Below are 23,006 nucleotides of genomic sequence, written 5' to 3'. Positions count from 1 at the left end.
CATCTCCAAACTGACAGATATTTTACTTGTTTGCAGCTATTTACTAACATAAATAACACTATAATGAGAAGGCCGTGTCCACCTGTCTTTTCTCCCTTGTATGTATCCCACTGTACAAGTGAAATTACTGCATCAGAAGGTGCACCCATGTAGAATTTTGATGGAAACCCCCCAATGACCTTTGGAAAACACTGTGGCCACAAACACTCCCCCGAGGGTGGAAGAGAGGCCTACTTCCTCCTACCATGGACCACATTAGGTGCTATTAGGTTTCACCTCTGATTTGAATCTTAAAAGCATGCTCAATATTAATTTTTTTAATTAAGATTTTTTTTTTTAAAGATTTTATTTATTTATTTGTGAGAGAGAGAGAGTGAGAGCGAGCACAGGCAGACAGAGTGGAAGGCAGAGTCAGAGGGAGAAGCAGGCTCCCTGCGGAGCAAGGAGCCCAATATGGGACTCGATCCCAGGACGCTGGGATCATGACCTGAGCCGAAGGCAGCTGCTTAACCAACTGAGCCACCCAGGCATCCCTTTAATTAAGATTTTTAAAAAAATTATATTCTCCACATTTTTTTAAAGTAAACTCTACGCCCAACCTGGGGCTTGAACTCACGACCCAGGATCAAGAGTCACATGCTCCACAGACTGAGCCAGCCAGGTGTCCCTTCCTCCACATTTTTAGAAAACATTAACAAAAACATCTTCTAGAAAATTTCACGTAAGTATCTCAAAAGACTTCTTCTCCTGCAACATTCATCCAGGGAGACCCAGAGAACTGTTAGGAAATTCATCTCAAGAAAACTGTCAGAAGGGGCACCTGGGTGGCTCAGTGGGTTAAGGCCTCTGCCTTCGGCTCAGGTCACGATCGCAGTGACCTGAGATTGAGCCCCGCATCAGGCTCTCTGCTCAGCGGGGAGCCTGCTTCCTCCTCTCTCTGCCTCTCTGCCTACTTGTGATCTCTGTCTGTCAAATAAATAAATTAAATCTTGGAAAAAAAAAAAAAAGAAAGAAAGAAAGAAAAAGAAAATAAAAATGTCAGAATATGAGAAACCACCTCACACTGCCCGGAACCACATCTGAGGTGCTGAAACCCACCTCTTGGTAATAACTGGGGCCCCAGTCCCCAAAAGTGGAATGGCTTTCTGTGGGTAAGTAGGCCTTCAGCTCCCGACCCCAGGGCCCAGGGAATGTTTTGGGGGCCCAGTCACCAAAAAAAACAACTGTTCTAATGGCCTCAACATCAAGTCAGGAAAGGTGCTTCTTCTCAAACTAAGGAAGAGGAGTGGAGCTTTCACAGGATTTGGAACTCTGCAGAAGACATGGGTTCAAATCCCAGTTCACCACTGATCTCACTGTGGGACATAAGTGTCTTTACCTTGGCCTTAGTTTTCTCATCTGCAACATGGGGGTGATGATAATCCTGAATTCATGGTTGAATTCAGGTTGGACTGTCATGAGAATTAAACAGTCAGCAGAGTGCCAGGGTTAAGAACTCAGGATCTGCCGTCCAGAAGACCTGATGTGGAACTTCGGCTCTGACACTAAGTAAAGCCGAAATCTCGGGGGAACCTCAGAGACTGCTTTTCTCAAGGGCAGGTGAACGTCATGACCCAATCAATCTCAGTGGGATTTTGTGATGACTGAGAAAGATAATATATGTAAAGTGCCAAACAGAGTCTGGCTCCACTGTTACATTTTTGAAATGGCCCCGTATGTGTACATATGTGAAAGATAAACCTTTGAACCTACAAAATGAAAACTACTGCTTTTATTACAGGAACCTGCTTAAGAGGACTGACTTTTACCAAATTCAAGACAAATCCTACATCATTGCCAGATGCGTAGAGTGAAGAAATGGGTTTCCCCTAAACATTCTAAGTTCTCTTACCATGAAAAAGTGACCATGGGCTGGTTGGTAAGGGAGGGGAGAGGTTAAGATTACTTTGCAAATCAAGCTGTAGACTGAGACCTCATAACCATCTGTAAAATGGTTACTGTGGAGGTTCTTGCCCTCCTGAGCAACCCCCCACCCCCACAACCCCCAGTAGCTGTGAGCCAGAAGTGACTGGTTCCCTTACCAGGTAAACGGGGCTTCGGTTGTTATCCATTGCAGGGATGCCGGTGAGGACCTCAGCTAGCACCTGGAGAGAATATGCAGTTAGCATGGTTCAGACACTCAAGCAAAAGTTCAGGCTAGAGACAGAGGCCAAGAGCAATGACTCTTCTTACTAACAAAGACGGGGAGCTCCAGGCCCTACTCTGCCATTTGCCAGTATAAACACTTGCCCAAAGTCAGGAACATGGGAATATTACTCAATACCTCCTCCAACTAAACATATCACCCAGCTGCTAATAGAAGCTTTGAATGAACAGCAAGTCAGGGAGGATGGAAACCAATGTGCATATTACCATCAGTTTTATATGTATATGTGTAGCCATATAAATGCATAATGTATATGTTTATATATGTATACTGTATATTTATATTAAAATATGTATGTATATATAAATAATGCATGTGTAAATATGTATATTTACATGCATATACTATATACTTATATATAAATGTATACTATACACACACATTTTTGCATATATACATGTATCTACACACACACACTATATTTTAAAGATCATTTCATTTAAAAACCCATCAGAAACGGTAAGCAAGCATTGCTATGTCAGTTGTAGGAAAGGAGGAATCCATGTACATAAGTCTATTCTACACAGAAAGTCTCACTGACATTTAGATGTTTAAACATGACTTTAGAGCATGTTTCATCCTAGGCCTTTATTAACATGACCTGTTCATTAATTCACCCACTCACAGAAGGAGCAGAGCTCTACACCAGTGTGAGACACCACAACACTGACAAACCATGATGTGTGTCTTCATAAAGGGGAAAGCTGCTTTGAACAGAAATTCTCAACAGACCATAGTGGTTAAGGGCTCTCTACAGTCAGGCCTTCCTGGGCTCAAATTCTGACTCTCTTCCCTAATCACTAAAGGGCTAAAATCTGAGCCTGCATTCCTACCTGGTAAATGGTGATCTGCTGGTTGTGAATATAAGGAAGTGAGTACCCCACCCTGAATTTCAAATCTCTCTCCCACAACCTCCCTCCAAGCAAGTCGGAATAGTCACGTTTGCTGCCAAGAAATCCTCTGTCCTCAAAGGAACGACCTGATGGGTTAGTTAGACCGGCAGTGGCCAGCAGGGGGCAGCAGAGGGCACCCTGCAGCGCGTGAATGGGAGCAAGCTGAAAAGGGATTCCCCAACCAGCTCCTGGCCGGAAGGGAGGAAGAACAGGGGTAATGAATACACAGACATTCCCTTCTGCCTCTTCCACAGGCAGGCTCTGTGCTGAACCTTTTAGAGAGGCCATTTAATGCTCACAAAACAACAACAACAAGAAGAACACTGAGAAATGCAGTGTTCCCAACCGGAAGGATCAGAGTTCAGAATCATACTGTCAGTTAGTGGCAGAGCTGGGAAAAAAAAGGTGAAGGGAGCCAGTGGGCACAGAATGCATAAACTAATTTTAAAAATTGTTGCATCAACAGCTGAATTAAAAAGTCAAGGGTTGAGGCGCCTGGATGGCTCAGCTGGTTGAGCATCTGACTCTTGATTTTGAGGGTGTGAAAGTAGGAATACCAACTACCACCACAATAATAAAGTGCAGGGTACCTGCTAACTATTTGCATTATCGTATTAGTCTCCATATTTGTCACTAACCCCTTTCACAGAGGACAAAACAGGCCCAGAGTTACAGGTCAGGTGCCCAGGGTCACAGAGTTGAAAGTAACTAAGCTGGGACTCAAACCCACACTCTCACACTCTACCCTGGATTGCCTGGCAGCCTCAGGGGTCAGTCCTGCTGGTTTTTAGAGGAGCAAGAGCCTTGGCTGGCCCCACTGAGCTCCACTGAGCCACTCACAGTGGAGTTGATGGGGGCAAGGAAACCGGAAGAGCCCACGGGAGATAGGAGGAAGCAGAATCTGGCATCTAGAGGTCAGGATCAGAGCAGAAGGTGGCTCAGGGAGGCCACGAGTGGGAGAGGTGGATAGACAAGAGATGGGACAGAGAAGGAGGATGCACAGAGTTGGAGGCTAGAGAGGAGAGAGAAGTCACAGTCTGAGAGGCAGCTGTTTGCTCCTGACAAAAGCCAACCAGAGACTGTCACTTTCTTCAGCCAGCATTTCCCAGACTTGGTTCCATGGGACACTGGTATGGAGAGAGTGAGGAAACAAGGTTCCACAGTCAAATGATTTTGGGAAATGCTGCATACCATTTGCCCAGCTATGGTGAATTCACAACTAAATTAGATTAAAGGCTCACTACCATATTAAAGTCTCTGATTAATTTTATGGTAAAGAAATCTGCATGACTCTGCTTAACCCAGCATTGATCATACCTCTTTGGCCATGAAACCCTTTAAATACATCAAACCTACAGAGACCTCAAGGGTGTTCCACAGAAATATACTTTGGAGACTGCTATATTCAGACCATGAACTCCTGAGGGAAGGGCTGTGTTTGAGTTACGTTTTTATTCCCAGTGCCTGGCACACAGTGATGACAGACAGGATGGTGGCGTGAGGAGGGAGAAAGGATGCACAAGTGGATACTAAACGGACAGGTGACTGTTGAATGGATGGATATTGGAGGGACAGTTGAATGGATGACTGGACAGATGGATGGACAATGTGAGCCAACAGGATAGACCGTTAGATAGCTGGCTGGCTGGGAAAGAGAGAAGGAAAGAGCCTCACAGAAGCTGGACACTCATGAGTAACAATACTTCAAGGGCTGGCAAATTTTTTCTGTAACAGGGCTAGACTGTAAGTATTTTAGGCTTTGTGCGCCACAAACCAAATTTCTGTCATATGCTGTTTTTTTTTTTTAAAGATTTCATTTATTTATTTGAGAGAGAGCACAAGCAGGGGGCAGAGGGAGAGGGAGAAGCAGACTCCCCAATGAGCAGGGAGCTCAATTCCCAGGACCCCAAGATCATGACCTGAGCTGACACCAGATACTTAACTGACTGCGCCACCCAGGCTGGCATCTTTTATTAGCATCTTTTATAAATGTACTATTCTTAGCTACAGGCTGCACAAAATACGCCCCAGGCCATAGTTTGCCAGCCCTTACTTTACTTCGATGGACTATATCTAGGGAGCTCTATTATATCTTCTCCTTACAAAGACGCTGTGGGAAGGACAAATGAGGACAGGCCCAAGGCCAGGCAGAGAAGGGAGCTCTTACAATTCCACAGCTGAAGATGTCTACTCGTTTTGTCAGCTGCCCCACCCTGATGAAATCTTCCGGCAGATACGCAGCTGAGGCCTGGAAAAGATGAGTCTTCATCATGGTGTATCTTGACCTTTTGTTGTCAGGACACAGGTGAGCCATTGGATGAGCCAGCTTGGGGGTGAAGGTTTGGTCTAGCAAAACATTGGAGCTGTGGAAAAGAAAGCAGAGAGAACTTTCTCACTTGGAGCTGGACAGGAAGAGATTGCCATGGAGACCCTTTCAGACAACAACTTCACAATAAGCAGCAGTGGCCCTGGCAAGTTAAGAGTCACTTTAGACCCTCTGCCTGGATTTTCTGAGCTGGTCCCGGTGAGGGAAGGGGGTGGAAACGCACTTCCACCAGCAAAGGAGGACAGAGCTGAGATTAGTTGTGCTGTCCCAGGAATGGCCTTTGGGGTGGTCAGCAAGGTACGGCCCCCCTGATCCCCACAGATGTCAAACCCTCATCAAACTCAGCTTGCCTAGACCGTGGGCTATGGAGGCTTGAGCCCCTCTAACACTGTTGTGAGCCCTGGCTCTGGCCTGACAGACTCGAGTCTAAATGCTACGATCCCTTGTGATTGGTCCCGCCCAGATCATGGGACTATGAAGAACAATAAAAACATTATTGGACCTGGGCATCTGACCTGTGGGAGTCAACACTCTCAGAAGCTACTTTAAAGGGAGAAACAAACAAACAAGAAAACAAATTACATGGATAAAAATAATCAAACTAACCCTAAACAGTTGTTTAAAAAATAGACATCAGGGGTGCCTGGGTGGCACAGTCGGTTTAGAGTCCGACTCTTGGTTTCAGCTCAGGTCATGATCTCAGGGTTGTGGGATTGAGCCCCCCACTGGGCTCCATGCTCTTGGGATTCTCTCTCCCTCTCCCTCTTCCCCTCCCCCTCACCTGAAATAAATAAATCTTAAAAAAAAAAAAAAAACAGGCATCAATTCCAATATCCACTATTAGGGGTAGTTAAGTAAATTATGGGCCAATCCCTTCAACAGAAAACTAAGAAGTCACTAAAAATGATGTCATGCCACATGAGGAAAGGTTTGCCTTGTTTAAATAAAAGGGTAAGAAAGAAAACGTGAATTGGTAAGCAGACACAGTGCCCCCTTAGGGTTAGGACTTCGTGTGGGCAATGGTTGAAGAAGTCAGGGCACCAGGGCCAGAATGACCTCTCACCCTCTCACCCTTTCATTTCCTTTCTTGCTATTACAATTGTCTGTGTGATCAAGCAAGAATCAGGGAGGAAAAAAGAGGACAAGGCTTCTACTAGCCAAATGGAAAACTTGGAGGAAGTATGAGTTCTATGGTTTCAAGGTCAGTTGTGCCAGATTTTCTGGTATTTTCTGGAGTCTCTCCATGCTGCCAGTCCCCAGACAGGACTCTTGTTGTCCTCATGTCCCAGGGAGCATGGTGCTAAGATACTGGGTTGCACACCTACCCTGCAGGAAGCTTCCCTGACATGAATTGCTTTTACCAACAGATACATAAGCAGGGGGTGCGCGTCCAGGAAGATGCTGAGTGAGGAGCTCAAAATCCTAGGGGCCTTGGCCCAAAGCTCCAGGATCAGGTCCAGACCAGCTGCTGGGTTGGAAGTAAAAGGCATCAGGGATGTGGGGTATGCGCTGGGAAAACACCAGCTCAAAAAGACAAGCACGGTGACAGGGAGGCAGTGTGTGGGGACAGCAGAAACCCTGAGTTTTGAGGGAATAACAAAGAAAGATAGAAGAGACCCAGGAGAGGTGGGTGGGAGGAGCCATCCAAGGGCAAAAGAGACCGAGGGAGAGGAAGGGGCGCAGGATGTGTGTGGCTGGACCCCCGCAGTGCAGGCCCTCGAGACCCCCTCCCTCACCTCTTGACATTGCCATGGATGATCTCCAAGCTGTGCAGGTGCCCCACAGCACGAAGCAGCCCAGAGCAGATGCTGGCGCGCTGGGGCCAGAGGAGGGCGTCTGTGCCTCCCTAAATTAAAGAAAAAGGGAGAGAATCAGTCACACCTCTGCCTTTTCCAAGTCCCAATGAGCTCCCAGCTCCCGTCTCTCCTCCAGACCATCCCATCCTCTGTGAGGGGGCTCAACCAGCATGGTGTACTGGCAGGGTACCATTCTGACATCAGCAGACCTCGATATAAATCCCAGCTCAGACACGCACTAGCTGTGTGACTCTGGGAAAGACGCTCAATGTCCCTGAGCCTTGATTTCTGCTTTAGCTATAAAATGAAAGTGTTAACCCCATGCCTCTCTAGGGTTGCTCTAAGGACTCAGAGGACAATATGGTAGGGGGTATATGGTATATGAGTATACGGTACACACCTAGTATGGTGCCCGCCACACAGTGGGTGCTCAGTAACCTGCAGCTGTTTTTATCACGACTATACAGTGGCAGGTCTGGAATTTTCCTTTAGGAGAGGGCTCCTGGGAGAGGGGATGAGGAGCTTGTGTTAGCACACTAAGCACATGGGCCTAATGGCAATTTTATGTGTATTTGGGGAGACCTCATGGGGGCTGGTGGGGATTACAGGGTGAGCTAAAACCCTCACCATCCCCCAGGCACTGTTGTTCTAGGACTGAAACTCCAGGCTCAATCACTACTTATTTTTTAAGCCCCATCATAGGTCCCACATCCTCTGAGAGCTGGCCTTGCTTGTAGATTCCTTCTCAAAAACTCTGGAATTGGGGCACCTGGGTGGCTCAGTGGGTTGGGCCGCTGCCTTCAGCTCAGGTCATGATCTCAGGGTCCTGGGATCGAGTCCCACATCAGGCTCTCTGCTCAGCAGGGAGCCTGCTTCCCTTCCCCTCTCTCTCTGTCAAATAAATAAATAAATAAATCTTAAAAAAAAAACTCTGGAATTTACAGCCACATGAACCCTGTTTAAATTCCAGCCCTGACACCTGTCAGCTGTGTTCCTTTGGGCAGGTTGCTTTGCCTCTCTGCGCCAGAAACTCCTTTTTTTGGAAAACGGGGGGGGGGGATACCTCTTGAGTTGTAGCTAGGCCTGAAGGGGACAAGTGTAAAACCTTTATCGTGGTGTTTTGCACACAGCAAGAGTGTAGCAAACATAAAAATCATTATTATACCATGAATAACCGTTTTGTCTGGTCTCTGTTAAGGGAAGCAGTAATTCTCTTGCAGAATAAATCTTCCTCCTATTTGAGGATTTTATGGGAGGGAGATTGTTTTTAAAATTGTAGTTTTAGGGGCTCCTGGGTGGCTCAGTGGGTTAAAGCTCTGCCTTCAGCTCAGGTCATGATCTCAGGGTCCTGGGATCAAGGCAGGGAGCCTGCTTTCCCTACCCCACCCCCCACTCCACACCCTGCCTCCTTGTGATCTCTCTGTCAAATAAATAAATAAAATCTTTTTAAAAATTGGAGTTTTAATTGGTATTATGCTCACATGCTGTAACATGCAAAAGGTACTAAAGGGCATAGAGTAAAAATTCCTCTCCTTTCCCACACCCTAGCTACCTAGGTCACTTCCTCAGAGGCAGCCAAGATACCAGTTTTTTTTAATCTTTCCAGAGATAGCCCATAAGGACACAAGCAAATAGCTATATAATAGAATAGCATTTTTAGCAAATAAAAATTTTCTTCTACTTCTCCATACTCTGTATCTCTTAATTACTTTTCTTGTCCTATTGCCTTGACTATCACCCCCAGAACAATGTTAAATAAAATTAGTACTATGGGATACCTTTGTCTTGCTCTCGTCAAATAATTTTTTCGTAGGTTTTTACGTGAAGATGTGTAGCCAGATCTTATCTATTCCAGCCTAACTTCTCTCCTGATGTCCCCTCTCCCCTCCAGAAGTCCCTAACTGGATGCTATCTGGTTCTGTTCTCTGACCATGACCCAGCCCCTTACCTGACCCTGGAGTCTGTCCTGTAAAGAGCCATTTGCCATGTACGGGTAGATCAGGCTGCAAAGCTGATTTCCAGTGCAGAAGCCCAGCAAAGGTAAGACGTTGGGGTGGCAACATCTGAAATCACATATTATTGCAGAGGTGAGGAGTCAGACAGAAAGAATAAACAGACTGCTCTAATTCCTCACCTCCCACCCCTCTTCTGCCCCCTCTACCCATGAGGTCACCAGTGAATTCCCAGATACCAAATGCTCTGATCCCTGAAGACCCAGTACCAGGGTAGAGAGATGAAAGCTGCCTGCCTTCAACAAGCATGAAGTCAAGGAGCTCAGACCTACCCTACCTCACTGCTCTGCTGCACAGAACACCCAAACCAGCCCATCTTCTAGAAACAGAGGCTTAGAGGTTAAGGAACTTGCTCACGATCATGACCAGCATGCAGGGAAGGCAGGATCAGATTGCAGGGCTGCTGGGACTCCCAGGACTGGGTTCTTCCCTGAAATCCTCTTCTCCTAGGTTCTGAGTCACTGTTCCCTCCTGACTCTCTTCCTACCTCTCTGACTGCTTTCCCCTGGCTTTTTTCACCAAGACTCTCCTCCTTTGCCTTCCTCTGAAAGCTCAATACCTCCGGCTCAGCTCATCATCTTGTTTGATCAGCTATGTCTCCAGGTATGCTCCCCCCAAATCTCTCATTGCAGCCCCTTCCTAAGCTCTAGAACTGAATGTCTGTTTGCATTCTGATGCTCAGGTGAAAAACTTCGACTCAACAGGTCCCAAACCCACTCGGTGCCCAGTTATTTGGGATAATAAATCCCCCAAAGGCACCTATGCAGTCTCTATGCAGTTTCCTGGAAACCTCCTTACCTCCCCACCTAAATGGTCAGCATTCATGGTCATAAACAGTTTTCCAACTGTCCCCTTCATTCACCCCTCCTCCACCCTGAATCAGACCCTGATGGATGCTCCACAGGACTATTATAATGGACTCCTGGCCAATCCCTCCTGTCCTCCTCCACTCCCTGCAGGCCATAATACTGCATTTTTCATACTCAAGAGAGTCATTTACACTCAATCCCTTCTGGACCATAAACATTCCCAAGGCAGGGGCTGTGTATCTTCCCTAAGACCAAAAAAGGCCTTGGCAACCCACAGCTGCCCAGTCAATGAATGGGATGTCTGTCAACTCGGGGAAGTACTTTGCAAAAATGGAAAGGGGAATTATACTTTCATTTTTTGATTAAATATGTGTGTGCTTATTCATACACAGGTACAAATAGAGAAAAGATTAAAGAAAATATATTGAAATACTAACACAGAAGTAGTCATTTATAGGTACTACGGAAAACAGGTGACTTTTTTTTTCTTATTTATTATTTTCTTGAACTCTTAAGACACTCTACACTAATCACACATTCCTCGCCCAAGGCTGCGTGTTGGTAGAGAGCAACTTGCCAAGGTTGAATGACAGTGGATGTCCAGCGCCTGACAGGTGCCAGACAGGCCTTTGTTAAATTCATCAGTCAGTGATGGCAGAGCCAGAACAAGTCTCCCCACGTCCTTCCCGTTCTTTTTGCCAGTCCCCTGCCAGCTCCGGGACAGGCAGGCTCACTTCCCTTCTCAGCCTCAGTTTCCCCATCTGTAAAATGAGCAGGTTTGAGGAGGGCTTTTGAAGGTCTTTATTGCTCAGGACTTTATGGCTCAAAATTTCTCTGTTGGGGTGCCTAGGTGGCACAGCCGGTTGAGTATCAGACTCTAGTTTCCCCTTCGGTAATGATCTCGCTCCACGCAGAGTCTGCTGGAGACTCTCTCTCCCTTTCTCTCTTCCCCTCCCTGCTCTCTCTCAAAATAAAGAAATAAATCTTTTTAAAAAAAAAAGTCTCTGCCAAAGGCTAGACAGTAAATATCTTAGACTTTGTAGGTCAATATGGTCTCTGCGGCAACCACTCAACAGTGCACTATCCCACACAAACAGCCAGAGAGAAGACAGAGATAAGTGTAACTGTTCCAATAAAACTTTATCATGGACATGGAAATCTGAATTTCATATACTTTTCACGTATCATGAAATCTTCTTCTCATAATTATAATGGAGAACCCATTCTTAGCAATCAGACTACACACACACAGGCATGGCCTGATCTGGCCCACTGGGCATCATTTGCTAAGTCCTACTCTGGGGCAACACCGTTTTGAGATGGATTTGCCATTGGAGTTGGAAACAGTAAATCTCTGACCATCTCAAAAAAACAGGATAGAAACAGATTTCTTCCACCATGGAAGGAAAGAGCTGGGCCAAGCGAGCCAAGAGAATTTGATAATTCTAATCCATGCATATAGGTGCTTCAGAGAAAAAGCATGGACTACGAAGCCAGACCAACCTAGGTTCAAATTCTAGCTCTGCTACTTACCAGCTGTGCGATCTTGGACAAGACACTTAACCTCTCTGGGCCTCAATTTGCACATGTACAAAACAATGCTGATAGGAGCAGCAATGTTACAAGGTTCTTATGAGGATTCAGTGAATTTTTACATGTGGAATTTTAAGACATGCCTGGCATACAGGAAGCACTATCTCAAGGTTAGCCGTCATCATTAAGTAAAGTATTTTCCAAAGGGGAGGCTTACCTGCGACAAATTTGTACCTCTGCCTGGAAGAATTTTTCGACTGATCCTGGACCTGAGTAGGCCACCTGTGGGAAAAGACAATGAAACATGAAAATCCAGGCTCACCAGTAGAACTTCCACCCCTTACTTGAAACCAAGAAGTGCTCGCCTCTCTGAGCTTCTTGAAGACAAATGGTGTGCCATGCCTTTGCCCTTTGTAGATGTCAGCAAAGGTCCCCTCACTGATTTTGTGGTTTTGGTTGAAGTTTTCAGTTGCCTGGACCACATCTGCCTCGCTCCAGAAAAGGCTGTCTTCAGCTTGGCTCACAAGTGTTTCCTGCTTAGGAATGGAGGTACTAAAGCCCTGGGAATGCAGACAGAAGAGATGGAGATTAGTATGGGATTAAAATGGAAACTATTTTTTCCCTACTACCTCAGGGAATCTTAGCTCATCAAAGCTGAAGAGGTGGGGGAATTCATCTTGTCCAGTGAGGAGAAATGGTCCTTTATAGGACATGGATAGGGCCCGCTCAAATCCCAGCTCTGCCTCTAACTGGCTCCGTGACCTTGGGGAAGCAGCTTAACCTCTCTGAACCTTAGTTTCCAGAGCAGCAAAAATGAAGATAACCATAGTACTCCGGAGCTTAATCCTGCAGACCAATTAAAATGTGAATATTCCTGGCACGTGGCTACGGTTTTTGCTTTGTCTTTTTCCCCAGTTTACAAAAGTGAGAACCAAGGGGGTCAGAGAGCTAAGGTGAGGTCACACAGCTGGTCAGCAGCTGAACTGATGCCCCAGGTCCTACACATGGTATACATGCTGGGAAGCAGGATCTAGGTTCACACAAACAAATGCAATTCTGTGTGAGTCTCTGAAAAACAGCTCTCCCTCAGTCACGTACCTTCTTAAAAATAGGTGTACAGAGGTTTAACTTTTTTTAAGTTATCTATGCTCTTACAGTTTTTGAAAATTAGAGGGTGAATACCATCCACGATCCCATTATCCACTGAACTGCTATGAGAGTTTAAAGTATTTCTTATAAATTAGATACACGGGATTTCTTTTCCTTTTTTTTTTTAAGATTGACAGAGAGAGAGAGAGATCACAAACAGGCAGAGAGGCAGACAGAGACAGAGAGGGAAGCAGGCTCCCTGCTAAACAGAAAGCCTAATGCGGGGCTTGATCCCAGGACTCTGAGACCATGACCTGAGCCAAAGGCAGAGGCTTAACCCACTGAGCCACCCAGGCACCCCAGGATTTCTTTTTAAAATCAGGATCATGCCATACACATAGTTTTGTCTTCTGGTGATTTCACTTAACACTATACCATGATCAGTCCACCAATTAGTAAATGATCTTTGAAGATTAGTAATTATGTATTAAAAAACAAAACAAAAACATGCTTAAGTGCTCGTCTCCTTTATGGAAGAGTCTCATTAACCAGACCCATGTAGCATTGGCTTTTCTGCTAGGCACCCTGCCCAGGATACTTTTAGAGGCCCACAAAAATATTTTGATTTCTTTTAAAGCCAGAAGAATAAGAGTGAACTTTTAGAGTCAAAGAAATTGTTTTAATTTTTTAATACAGGTTGGATTAGGTTCATCTTTGTGCAGTGCAATTGTAAAATATATTCCCAGATTTACCTCTTTTTTTTTTTTTTTTCATGAAGGAGAGAAAAGGCCCACAAAGGCAAAAGTGTCTAAGACCCTAAAGGTCACATGTGGTCCTGGACCCAAGTCACTGCAAATTCGGGATAATTCAGACATGTATGGGGTGGGAAAGGGTTAGAAGAGAGGTGGTTTGTAAGCAAATGACTTAGTATACATGTAACCAATATATTTTGTGGGGAGAAAGATACCATGTATCAGTTCCCATCAAACACAAAGAATGGAAAAGCACATTTAAAAACATGTATTTGTGTAAAGGGCACCCCCAATGCCAGGGCCCCAGGCCCTAGCTGCATTGATAGCCTGCATTTAGTCTTGGAAGCTTGGAGTAATTCCTTTCTCCCTATCCCCTTAACCCCTAGCCCGCATTTTGGTCTTTTTTTTTTCTTCCCATTTTATTCATTTATGTCATCTCTATACCCAACATAGGGCTCGAACTCATGATCCCAAGATCAAGAGCTGTAAGCTCTCCTGACTGAGCCAGCCAGGAGCCCCAGCACATTGCATTTTTGAGTGGGAGCCACAGCTGGGGGTTGGGGGAGGAAGGTGGTATTCCCAGATTTACCTTTGAATCGGATGAAACAGGAAAGTCAGTTTTTAAGGAATGAGGGTCATCTGCAGAAGGAGGCGGGAGGTTGGCTCTGGCTGGAGCATGCCCTGAAAGGGAGGGACCATGGGTCTGGCCGTGCCCTAGAAAAGAGGAAGACAGGAGGGGTTGGCAACCAGTTCCCACACCAATTTCTCCTTCATTCCACAAACACTTTTTGTCACCAATGACACCTGCTATTTCCTGACACCCCCACGGGCCAGCCTATACGCTCCTCACGAGCCACCTTAGTGACACTCTGTGACAGCCCCAAAGTTTGGTTCCATATATGATTCCCACTGGGCCAGGAGAGAAGTAGAGGCACTAGAGGTGGCTACTGGCTCAGGGCCACTCAGCCAGTAAGTGGCAGGGCCAGGCTTCTGATGGACATCCATGTGACTTCCAAGCCCTACTCTGGCCCACCTCCCGCACAAAGAGCAATGAAGGACACAGAGGTGATTAACGGCGGAGCCCGCCTTCCGGAAAACTCCATTGCAGCAGCAATGGCCATAACCAGCCTCCAAGGGCAGAGGCAGCAGAGAGGCCACCCAAGCAGGTTGGGAGGCCAAGGAGGGTTTCACAGAGGATTTCAAAAAAGTGGATAGCGGGCACTGAAGGAGTAGGACTGACTGTGGGGAGGTATGAGAGCAGGCAAGCTCAGGCATGCAGAAATTACTCAGGCATGCCTAGCTAGCAAACACCACTGTCACACAAGGCCCTGCTCTAAATGAGTCAGTGTGTTAAGTCTCTTAATCATGATGACAATCCTAGGAGACAGGTACTATTACCATGTTCTCTTTATAGATGGTGAAACTGAGGCAGAGAGAGGTAAAGAAAACTTTCTAAGGGCACACAGTCAGTGGCTCTAGAGTCCATGGTTTTGTTTTTTTGTTTTGTTTTGTTTTTAGGCAGGCTCCATGCAGGGCACCCAGTGCAGGGCAGGGAGCCCAAGGCAGGGCTTGAACTCACAGCCCTGAGATCAAGACCTGAGCTCAAATCAAGAGTTGGCAGCTCAGCTGACTGAGTCAATCCAGCATCCCCAGAATCCGTGCTCTAAACCCTTAGAGAATGAAGAAGATTCGGGAGAGAGAGGGCTTGAAGAGTAGTTTGGGGTCACGTAAAAGCCAGGTTAAAGAAGTGACATTTCTTCGAGGGGCACCAGAAAAGGATTAACCTGTACACTAACAAGGCAGTCTGGAGTCTGATGAATTAGAGTGGGTGCAAGCCAGGGTGGAGATGGCATGAGGGACGAGCTGTGGTGGCCGATCCACGCAGGAACAGGCCTTGGCCAGAAGCCAGAAGCTTCAGATGTCATTATCTGGGATGGCCTCTGAGTAACTGGGCACCAGCCCTCCAAGGGAACCTGGCCTTGACCCCAGGGTGGCTGGCCCAAGCCTCCTATTTCAGGTATTTCTGGTTTATAACATCAGGAAACAAGGGATTAATCTGGAACTTTGGCCATAAAAAAGAAAATTAATTCGGAAGACTGAAAATAGCACCCTGATGAAGCTAGAATCGGGCTTACTAAACTATCAGCCGAGGCAACTGATAAAACAAAGCTCACCTAACGCTGGCTAAGCCTCTTTCATCCTCACAGAGCCCAAGAGGAGGGGCAGCCTAAACCTCTCTCTGAGTCCATGGTTCTAGACCTCTAGACAGCTAAGAGCCCCACCACACTCTCAAATCCATGCCCACATCCACCCAAGCTTCCCAGGGGCTGCTCCCCTGTGACTAAGTGTGGAGGGGACAAGAAGGGGAGATCCAGGGCCCTGTTCTCCCTAAAGACACCAGGGGAGCCTGCCTTAGACACTCCCACCCAACCTGCCCACCTTCTTTCCTTCACCCAGACCCCAAGCCTCCTCCAGCTTCACCCAGCTCCTTCCCTATTTTCTCTCAGGCCTTTGTCCTGTAAAAATCCTCCTGCTTCTCAGGTGATCTTGTCCAATACAGGCCTCTGTTGGCCAGACCAGAGACCTCTGCTGACACACCACTGCTGCCTCTAACCACACCCTTCCTTCTCTCAGCCTTGGCTCAATACCCCTGGCTTGGGTCCCCAAACTGTGGTCATGTTTATCTCTCTCCTAATTGTTAGCTGTGTCTCTGTGCCGCCTCACTGTGAGTGACTTGAAGTTTTTCTTTCAATCGGCTTTAATTCACACATGATGTATTTACCCTTGAAATCCCCAGAGTTTTTTACGCGTGAGATATACATCTTTTCTAACATCCGAGCTCTCTTGAATCACGGGGATCCAGGGTCCATGCCCTGGGGACCGCTGCTCTAGACTACTCCATTTCCCTCCTGCTTCTCCTCTCAAGTTCTGCCCTATGCTGGCCCCACCCAGAGCTGGCCTCAGGATGGGGTTCTCACTGTGTGGATGGTCCCTCTCCCTTTGCCCATTGACCAGCAGGCCAACACTGGCTTCACATAAATCATGACTTTCTGGCTGGCTTGACGCCTGGGATTCTCCTGAGATTGGGAGGGTGTTACCGAGGTCTGCTCTTGTGACATATGAGGGCTACTAGTTGAAGGAGGAGCTCTTTATCCCTGTGGTTTTGGGGAGAAATTGAATGGGATTGGAGCCAGTGCCGCAAAACTGACAAATCAGATAAGAACTAGACTTGCTTTGTAAACGTTTGGTGGAAGCCCTGGGTCAGGGAAGACACTCAGCTTCACACATGTCCTTTCCAAAGCAATCACCCTCCATGTGCCAAAACTTTCACTAGGATAAACATTTCCTGCGGAAGTCTTTCTGGAATGTCAGCTTTCCCAAGCAGAATACACCAACTCTTGTTCTGCTGGGCTGGGTCACTACAGGCATGAGTCAAGAACACTGGGGAGGGAGGTTGCTGCATCCTGCCCTGGAGCTCCCCACCCGCTTTGTCCACATCAGTGCAAAGGCCTCTCCAGATGAGGCTGGTTTCTGCAGTAGCCCTACACAAGGAACACCAGAGTTGGTAACCCCTATCCCCTCCTCCATCTGGCCCAGCATTCCCCTAGAATTTCCCTGCTTTACTGTAATGTTTCTCTTTGGCCATCAACCAGTATCACCTTTGCTTGAGGACCACTTTCCTTTATCTTTAACTGCTGATCACAGCTCTGCCCTGGTTTTTGTTTTTTATCTTTAGCTACAGTTAACAGTTCAGACTTCCTGGCCTAGAATTATTTTCCCAGCTTCAGCCTATCTGGGGTGTCCAGAACACTGCTAATATTAACTAACATTTGATGGGCACCTAATGGTAGCAACACTGACATGTTGCCATAGCAACTATGACATGTTGACATAGTCTCTCGTTACTGTGCCTGATTTTTTTAAGATTTTACTTATTCATTTAGAGAGAGACAGCACACGTGAGTGTGGAGAGGGGCAGAGGGAGAGAGCAAATCTCAAACAGACTTTGCACTGAGCGAAGAGCTCAATGTGGGATTCAATCTCACAACCCCAAGATCACGACTCCCCGAAATCAAGAGTCGGTCGCCCAACCAACTGAGCTACCCAGGCACCCTTTTATCTTTTTAGATAAAGAAACCGAGGTATAGAGAAGCTAAGTAATTCTCCTGCCAGGAACTGAGAGGTGGGATTTAAATACAGGTTTGTCTAATGCACACACCCAGGTGCGCTCCTCTAGGCCACTGCTGACCCCGGCTTCAGGAACAGCATCAATGAACTGAGATTTCTTGGATTTGGGAGCTTCAGCACACCACTTGGAGCCTACAGCAGAGCAGAAGGGAGGCCAGGCACCCGGGGAGAGGTGGTGAGAAGGGACACACGGGTGTAAACAGTGTGAATAATGGTACCTCTCCCCCGAGCCCCCCCCCCCATCGCCCGACACTGCCCCAGGGAAGACATCTGCAGGCTGAGTCCTTCCATCATTTGACAAACTGTCCCCAAACCCTTCCCTGGGCACAAGGGGGTGGGAGCCCAATCTGAAGTGGTCTGAAAGGCTCTGGGACAGCAGTGTGGTTGGTGTTAAGGACAGAGGCATTTAAACCACACTACTGGGGCGCCTGGGTGGCTCAGTGGGTTAAGCCTCTGCCTTCGGCTCAGGTCATGATCCCAGGGTCCTGGGATTGAGCCCCGCATCGGGCTCTCTGCTCAGCGGGGAGCCTGCTTCTTCCCCTCTCTCTCTGCCTATGTCTCTGCCTACATGTGCTCTCTGTATGTCAAATAAATAAGTAAAATCTTTAAAAAAAAAAAAAATAAAAAAAAAAATAAACCACACTACTCAGATGTGACTTCCTACTTTCGTGACCTTGAGCAAATCACCTCAGGTGCTGTGGATCAAAGCAGCAAATGTGTGAGGGGCAGAGGAGAGGAAGGTGAGGAGGTGGGCAGGCAGCACCAGTCACCATCCCACACACACAGCTGCCATGGGCAGTACGGAGTGGAGAGGTCATCAGGTTCTCAGCTGGAACCAGCAGCAGGACCCACCTGTGCTCGGGACTCAGGAAACCACAGGGAAAATACCTGGGTCCCACAGCATGTGACCTTAGCGGGCTGTGTAACTTCTCTATGCCTCAATTGCCTCATCTGTAAAATGGAATCACCATACCTAACTTGTACAGCTAACTGATTTAAAATATTTAAAAAACAAAAAAACAGTAATAAGCAGTTTATATTCTGTTGGTATCTGACTTTTTTTTACTTTTTGTTTTTTAAGATTTTATTTATTTATTTGACAGAGAGAGAGATCACAAGTAGGCAGAGAGGCAGGCAGAGAGAGGGGGAAGCAGGCTCCCCACTGAGCAGAGAGCCCGATGGGGGACTCAATCCCAGAACGTTGGGATCATGGCCTGAGCCGAAGGCAGATGCTTTAACCCACTGAGCCACCCAGGCGCCCATTTTTTTTTTACTTTTTAAATTCAATATATTGTGAGCATGTCTCCATGTATGTATATACATCCACAAATTTTTAACAGTGTTGTATTGTTCTGTCATTAACTTTACCATCCTCCTTGTTATTTTCAAATTTTTGCTATTATATGCTGAGCTGAATATCCTGATAGATAAAACATTTCCTTAAATACATTTTCTTTAAATTAAAAAAATTAATTTAATTTAAAATACCTGGGCCTGGAAAGGAGACTGGCCCCACAGACGGCCCCTTTTCCTGTTCTTCTTCAGTGTTTCTTACAGAAGCTGCCAACGGCCCTCCTGGCTTCACAGCGTCTGGGAGGTCTAGGAAAGAAGACTTGATTTCAGGAACTGGTTTCCATGAAGCAAGGTAGAAAGACAAAAAGCAGCTAATACTCAGTGAAGTGGGAAAGCCATCAAGAGGTGGGGTCTACAAATCAGAGATCCGGGCTCTGTTCCTGGCTCCATCTTGAATTCACTGTGGCCGGGTAAGTTCTTCCCCTCCCGGCCTCAGCCTCCCCATGTATGTACTGGGGACACATGACAATTTCCTGTGATGGGTCCGGCTCTGACACTGAGTCACCCAAAACTAGCTTCCAATCCTACCAGCGCTGTGACCTTAGACAAGACTCTCCTCTGAGCCTGTTTCCTCAGCTATAAAGTAGAGAGGGTTAGGATGCCTGTGTAGGTCAGTGGGTTAAGTAAGCATCTGCCGGGGCGCCTGGGTGGCTCAGTGGGTTAAGCCGCTGCCTTCAGCTCAGGTCATGATCCCAAGGTCCTGGGATCGAGTCCCACATTGGGTTCTCTGCTCAGCGGGGCGCCTGCTTCCCTCTCTCTGTCTGCTTCTCTGCTTACTTGTGATCTCTGTCTGTCAAATAAATAAATAAATAAATAAATAAATTAAAAAAAAAAAAAAGTAAGCATCTGCCTTCGGCTCAGGTCATTATCCCAGGGTTCTGGGATTGAGCCTCGCATCAGGCTCCCTGTTCAGTGGGGTGTCTGCTTCTTCCTCTAACCCTTCCCCCCACCATGCTTTTTCTTGCTCACTCGCTTGCTCACTTGCTCTAGCTCTATCTCAAATAAATAAGTAAATAATCTGGAGAGGGTGCCTATCTAAAAGGGTTGTTAAGAGGAAGGTAATGGGAACATAGACTTGGAAGAGCTTTTCATCCACTATACATTTCCCCAAACATGGGAGGAAGTTATACATCTTCACCCCACCAAGTCCCTAGGGGAGCCTCTACATAAGAAAGCCTGGTTGGGGGCACCTGGGTGGCTCAGTGGGTTAAGCCACTGCCTTCGGCTCAGGTCATGATCTCAGGGTCCTGGGATCGAGTCCCGCATCGGGCTCTCTGCTCAGCAGGGAGCCTGCTTCCTCCTCTCTCTCTGCCTGCCTCTCTGTCTACTTGTAATCTCTCTCTGTCAAATAAATAAATAAATAAATCTTTAAAAAAAAAAAAAAAAGAAAGAAAGAAAAGAAAGCCTGGTGGTCCTATAGCTTCCCCTTCCACAAGCATGGAATCATGTCTTACAGATGGGGATCCTGCAAAGAGCCCCAAAGAACACTAAGCATGCCACACCCAGCTGTGCAGCCTTCAAATCCTCATAAGCTGTTTGCATTTCATCCCCACTAGAAATGAGGAAACTGAGGCCTGAGCAGGTTAAGTGGCCGGCCAAAAATCACAAAGATCACACAGCCTGGACAGGCAGGACTGGCCAAAGAAGTCTGGCTGGAGGTTCCCTGGTTCTTGACAAGAATCTCTTCCCCTTTGCACCAAGGTGAGAAACCCCAAAAGTGGTGTGAGGGCGTATCTACACCGGCTCCCGACCAGCTCCTCAGAGCCTGCATGTAGTCTGTGACACAGCTTCCTCTCGCCTCCCCCACCACTGTCCTGGCATCGTCTTCAAGGGCCAGCAGCCGCCTCCATCTGGGGCAGCCTCCAGACCCCTGCCCAGGCCACATCTTGCTAAAATACAACTCTTGTCTCTTCACTTCCCTGTTTAAAGCCTTTATGAACTCCCACAGTCCAGATGAAGCGCACACTCCTCTCCCAGATCCTTGTATCTCCCCATTAACTTCCAGACCAAACCCAAAGTCCCAAACCCTGCATTCAAAGCCCTTCACCATCGGGTGGTCTGGGGCGGACCCATATTTGAGAACCACAGAAACAGCGGTCCTGGAATTCTAGGGCCAGCCTCCATCTTGCTCGCACATGCACCAGGTGGGGCTAGGATGAAACATCTCCAGCCTTTGAGTCTCCCTCTGGTAGCAATTCCTCTAACAGGTAAACTGTGTCTCTCTCGAAACAAAACCCATTGTTACCAAGAGGCCAAACTTTTCAAACCCAAGCTTTAGGACTAGAATAAGAATGCCTAAGAATACATGGCACTACGCTTGTAAGGAACCACAGAGACTGATTTTCACGATAATCTCTGGTGGCTGACAGAATTGTCCGCATTTTATTTTTAAGCACATTGAGGTTCAGATAGGTGAAATGATTTGTCTCCAATCAAACAACTGGTAAGATTCAAAGCTAAGGCTGGTTTCACTGCCCCCGCTGGACTGGCTCAGCAGAAGTACTGGGACACCAGTGTTGTGCGCCCCTGAAGCCCCCGAGGCCCCTCTGCAGGTGGCACCACACTGGGGGCTGCCTGCACAAGTAGAAGAGGGTGGAAACATGGGAAGAAAGGCTACAGGGAATGCACAAAAGTAGTGAGGAGGCTGAGTGGTGGATGATGGGTGACTTTCTCCTTCCCTGAAAATGACTTACTATGATCTCTTAAATGACTGAGCCACCCAGTCATCCAGGCACCCCTTATTATCTCTTAAATAAAATCGGGGTGCCTGGGTGGCTCAAAGGATTAAGCCTCTGCCTTCAGCCCAAATCATGATCTCAGGGTAGGGATTGAGCCCCATGTGGGGCTCTCTGCTCAGCAGGGAGCCTGCTTCCCCCTCTCCCTCCTCCTGCCTCTCTGTCTACTTGTGCTCTCTCTCTCTTTCTCTCTCTCTGTCATATAAATAAATAAGATCTTTTAAATAAATACAAAAATAAAATTATCTTATGAATGAAGTAGTAGGGCCACCTGACTGGCTCAGCTGGTGGAGCGTGGACCTCTTGATCTTGGGGTGAGTCTGAGACCCAGGGTGGGTATAGAGTTTCCTTAAAAATAAAATCTTTTTTTTTTAAGATCTTATTCATTTATTTTAGAGAAAGAGTGAACAAGAAAGAGTGAATGCCCAAGTCAGGGTGGTGGGGGGCTGCATGGAGGGAGAGACAGGCTCCCTACTGAGCAGAGAGCCCGATGTAGGGCTCAATCCCAGGTCTCCAGGATCATGACCAGAGCCAAGGGCAGACACCCAACTAACTGACTGAGCTACCCAGGTGCCCTAAAAATAAAATCTTAAAAAAAAGAAGTAGCAGCGCGCCTGGGTGGCTCAGTGGGTTAAGCTTCTGCCTTCAGCTCGAGTCATGGTCTCGAGGTCCTGGGATCCAGCCCCATATCGGGCTCTCTGCTCAGCGGGAGCCTTCTTCCTCCTTTCTCTGCCTGCCTCTCTGCCTACTTGTGATCTCTCTCTGTCAAATAAATAAATAAAATCTTAAAAAAAAAAAAAAAAAGAAGTAACAGAGCTGAGCTGTTTAGAGTTCAGGTTCCGGAATGGAAACCAGCTCTGTCGATCTCATACCTCTTTCCCAAGGATTAAATGGCACAGTGTGTATGACCTACTCAGCTCTAACACAGAAACATCATGGTTGTTGCTATTATATTTTTAAAGTATCAGCTATCTCTTCAACAGCCCACATATTGAGTGTGAGGAGGGTAGGACGGGAGTCTTTCAGTTTTCATTTAACAAAACTTTGAATTATTCACACTGTTTTTAAATAATTTATTTTATATATTTTTTTATTGTGGTAAAATACGCATGACATGAAATTTACCACCTATGCCATTTTTTTAAAAAGATTTTATTTATTTATTTGACAGAGAGAGATGACAAGCAGGCAGAGAGGCAGGCAGAGAGAAAGAGGAAGCAGGCTCCCTGCTGAGCAGAGAGCCCGATGTGGGGCTTGATCCCAGGACCCTGGGATCATGACCTGAGCCGAAGGCAGCAGCTTAACCCACTGAGC

General features: G+C 46.8%; 1 protein-coding gene across 2 annotated transcripts in view; it reads right to left on the bottom strand.

Moving 5' to 3' along the window:
* The window catches only part of IRAK2 (interleukin 1 receptor associated kinase 2), a 59,678-nt gene that overhangs the window by 12,428 nt on the left and 24,244 nt on the right, over positions 1–23,006 (bottom strand). The window contains exons 3-10 of one of the 2 annotated variants that reach the window (XM_045063307.1): positions 19,093–19,203; positions 14,006–14,130; positions 11,941–12,135; positions 11,793–11,857; positions 9,170–9,284; positions 7,162–7,271; positions 5,267–5,462; positions 2,082–2,144 (exon numbers count right to left, since the gene is read on the bottom strand). In XM_045063307.1, coding sequence (XP_044919242.1) covers positions 2,082–2,144; positions 5,267–5,462; positions 7,162–7,271; positions 9,170–9,284; positions 11,793–11,857; positions 11,941–12,135; positions 14,006–14,130; positions 19,093–19,203 — 980 coding nt within the window. The remainder of the gene's footprint in view (positions 1–2,081; positions 2,145–5,266; positions 5,463–7,161; positions 7,272–9,169; positions 9,285–11,792; positions 11,858–11,940; positions 12,136–14,005; positions 14,131–19,092; positions 19,204–23,006) is intronic. The other variant, XM_004738517.3, reaches the window with a different exon arrangement.

This window comes from Mustela putorius, unplaced genomic scaffold (genome assembly GCF_011764305.1).
Source record: "Mustela putorius furo isolate JIRA1106 unplaced genomic scaffold, ASM1176430v1.1 tig00003850_pilon_pilon_pilon, whole genome shotgun sequence".
Lineage (NCBI taxonomy): Eukaryota > Metazoa > Chordata > Mammalia > Carnivora > Mustelidae > Mustela > Mustela putorius.
The sequence above is the reverse complement of the archived record's forward strand: the minus strand, read 5'-3'. Positions and strand labels throughout refer to the sequence as shown.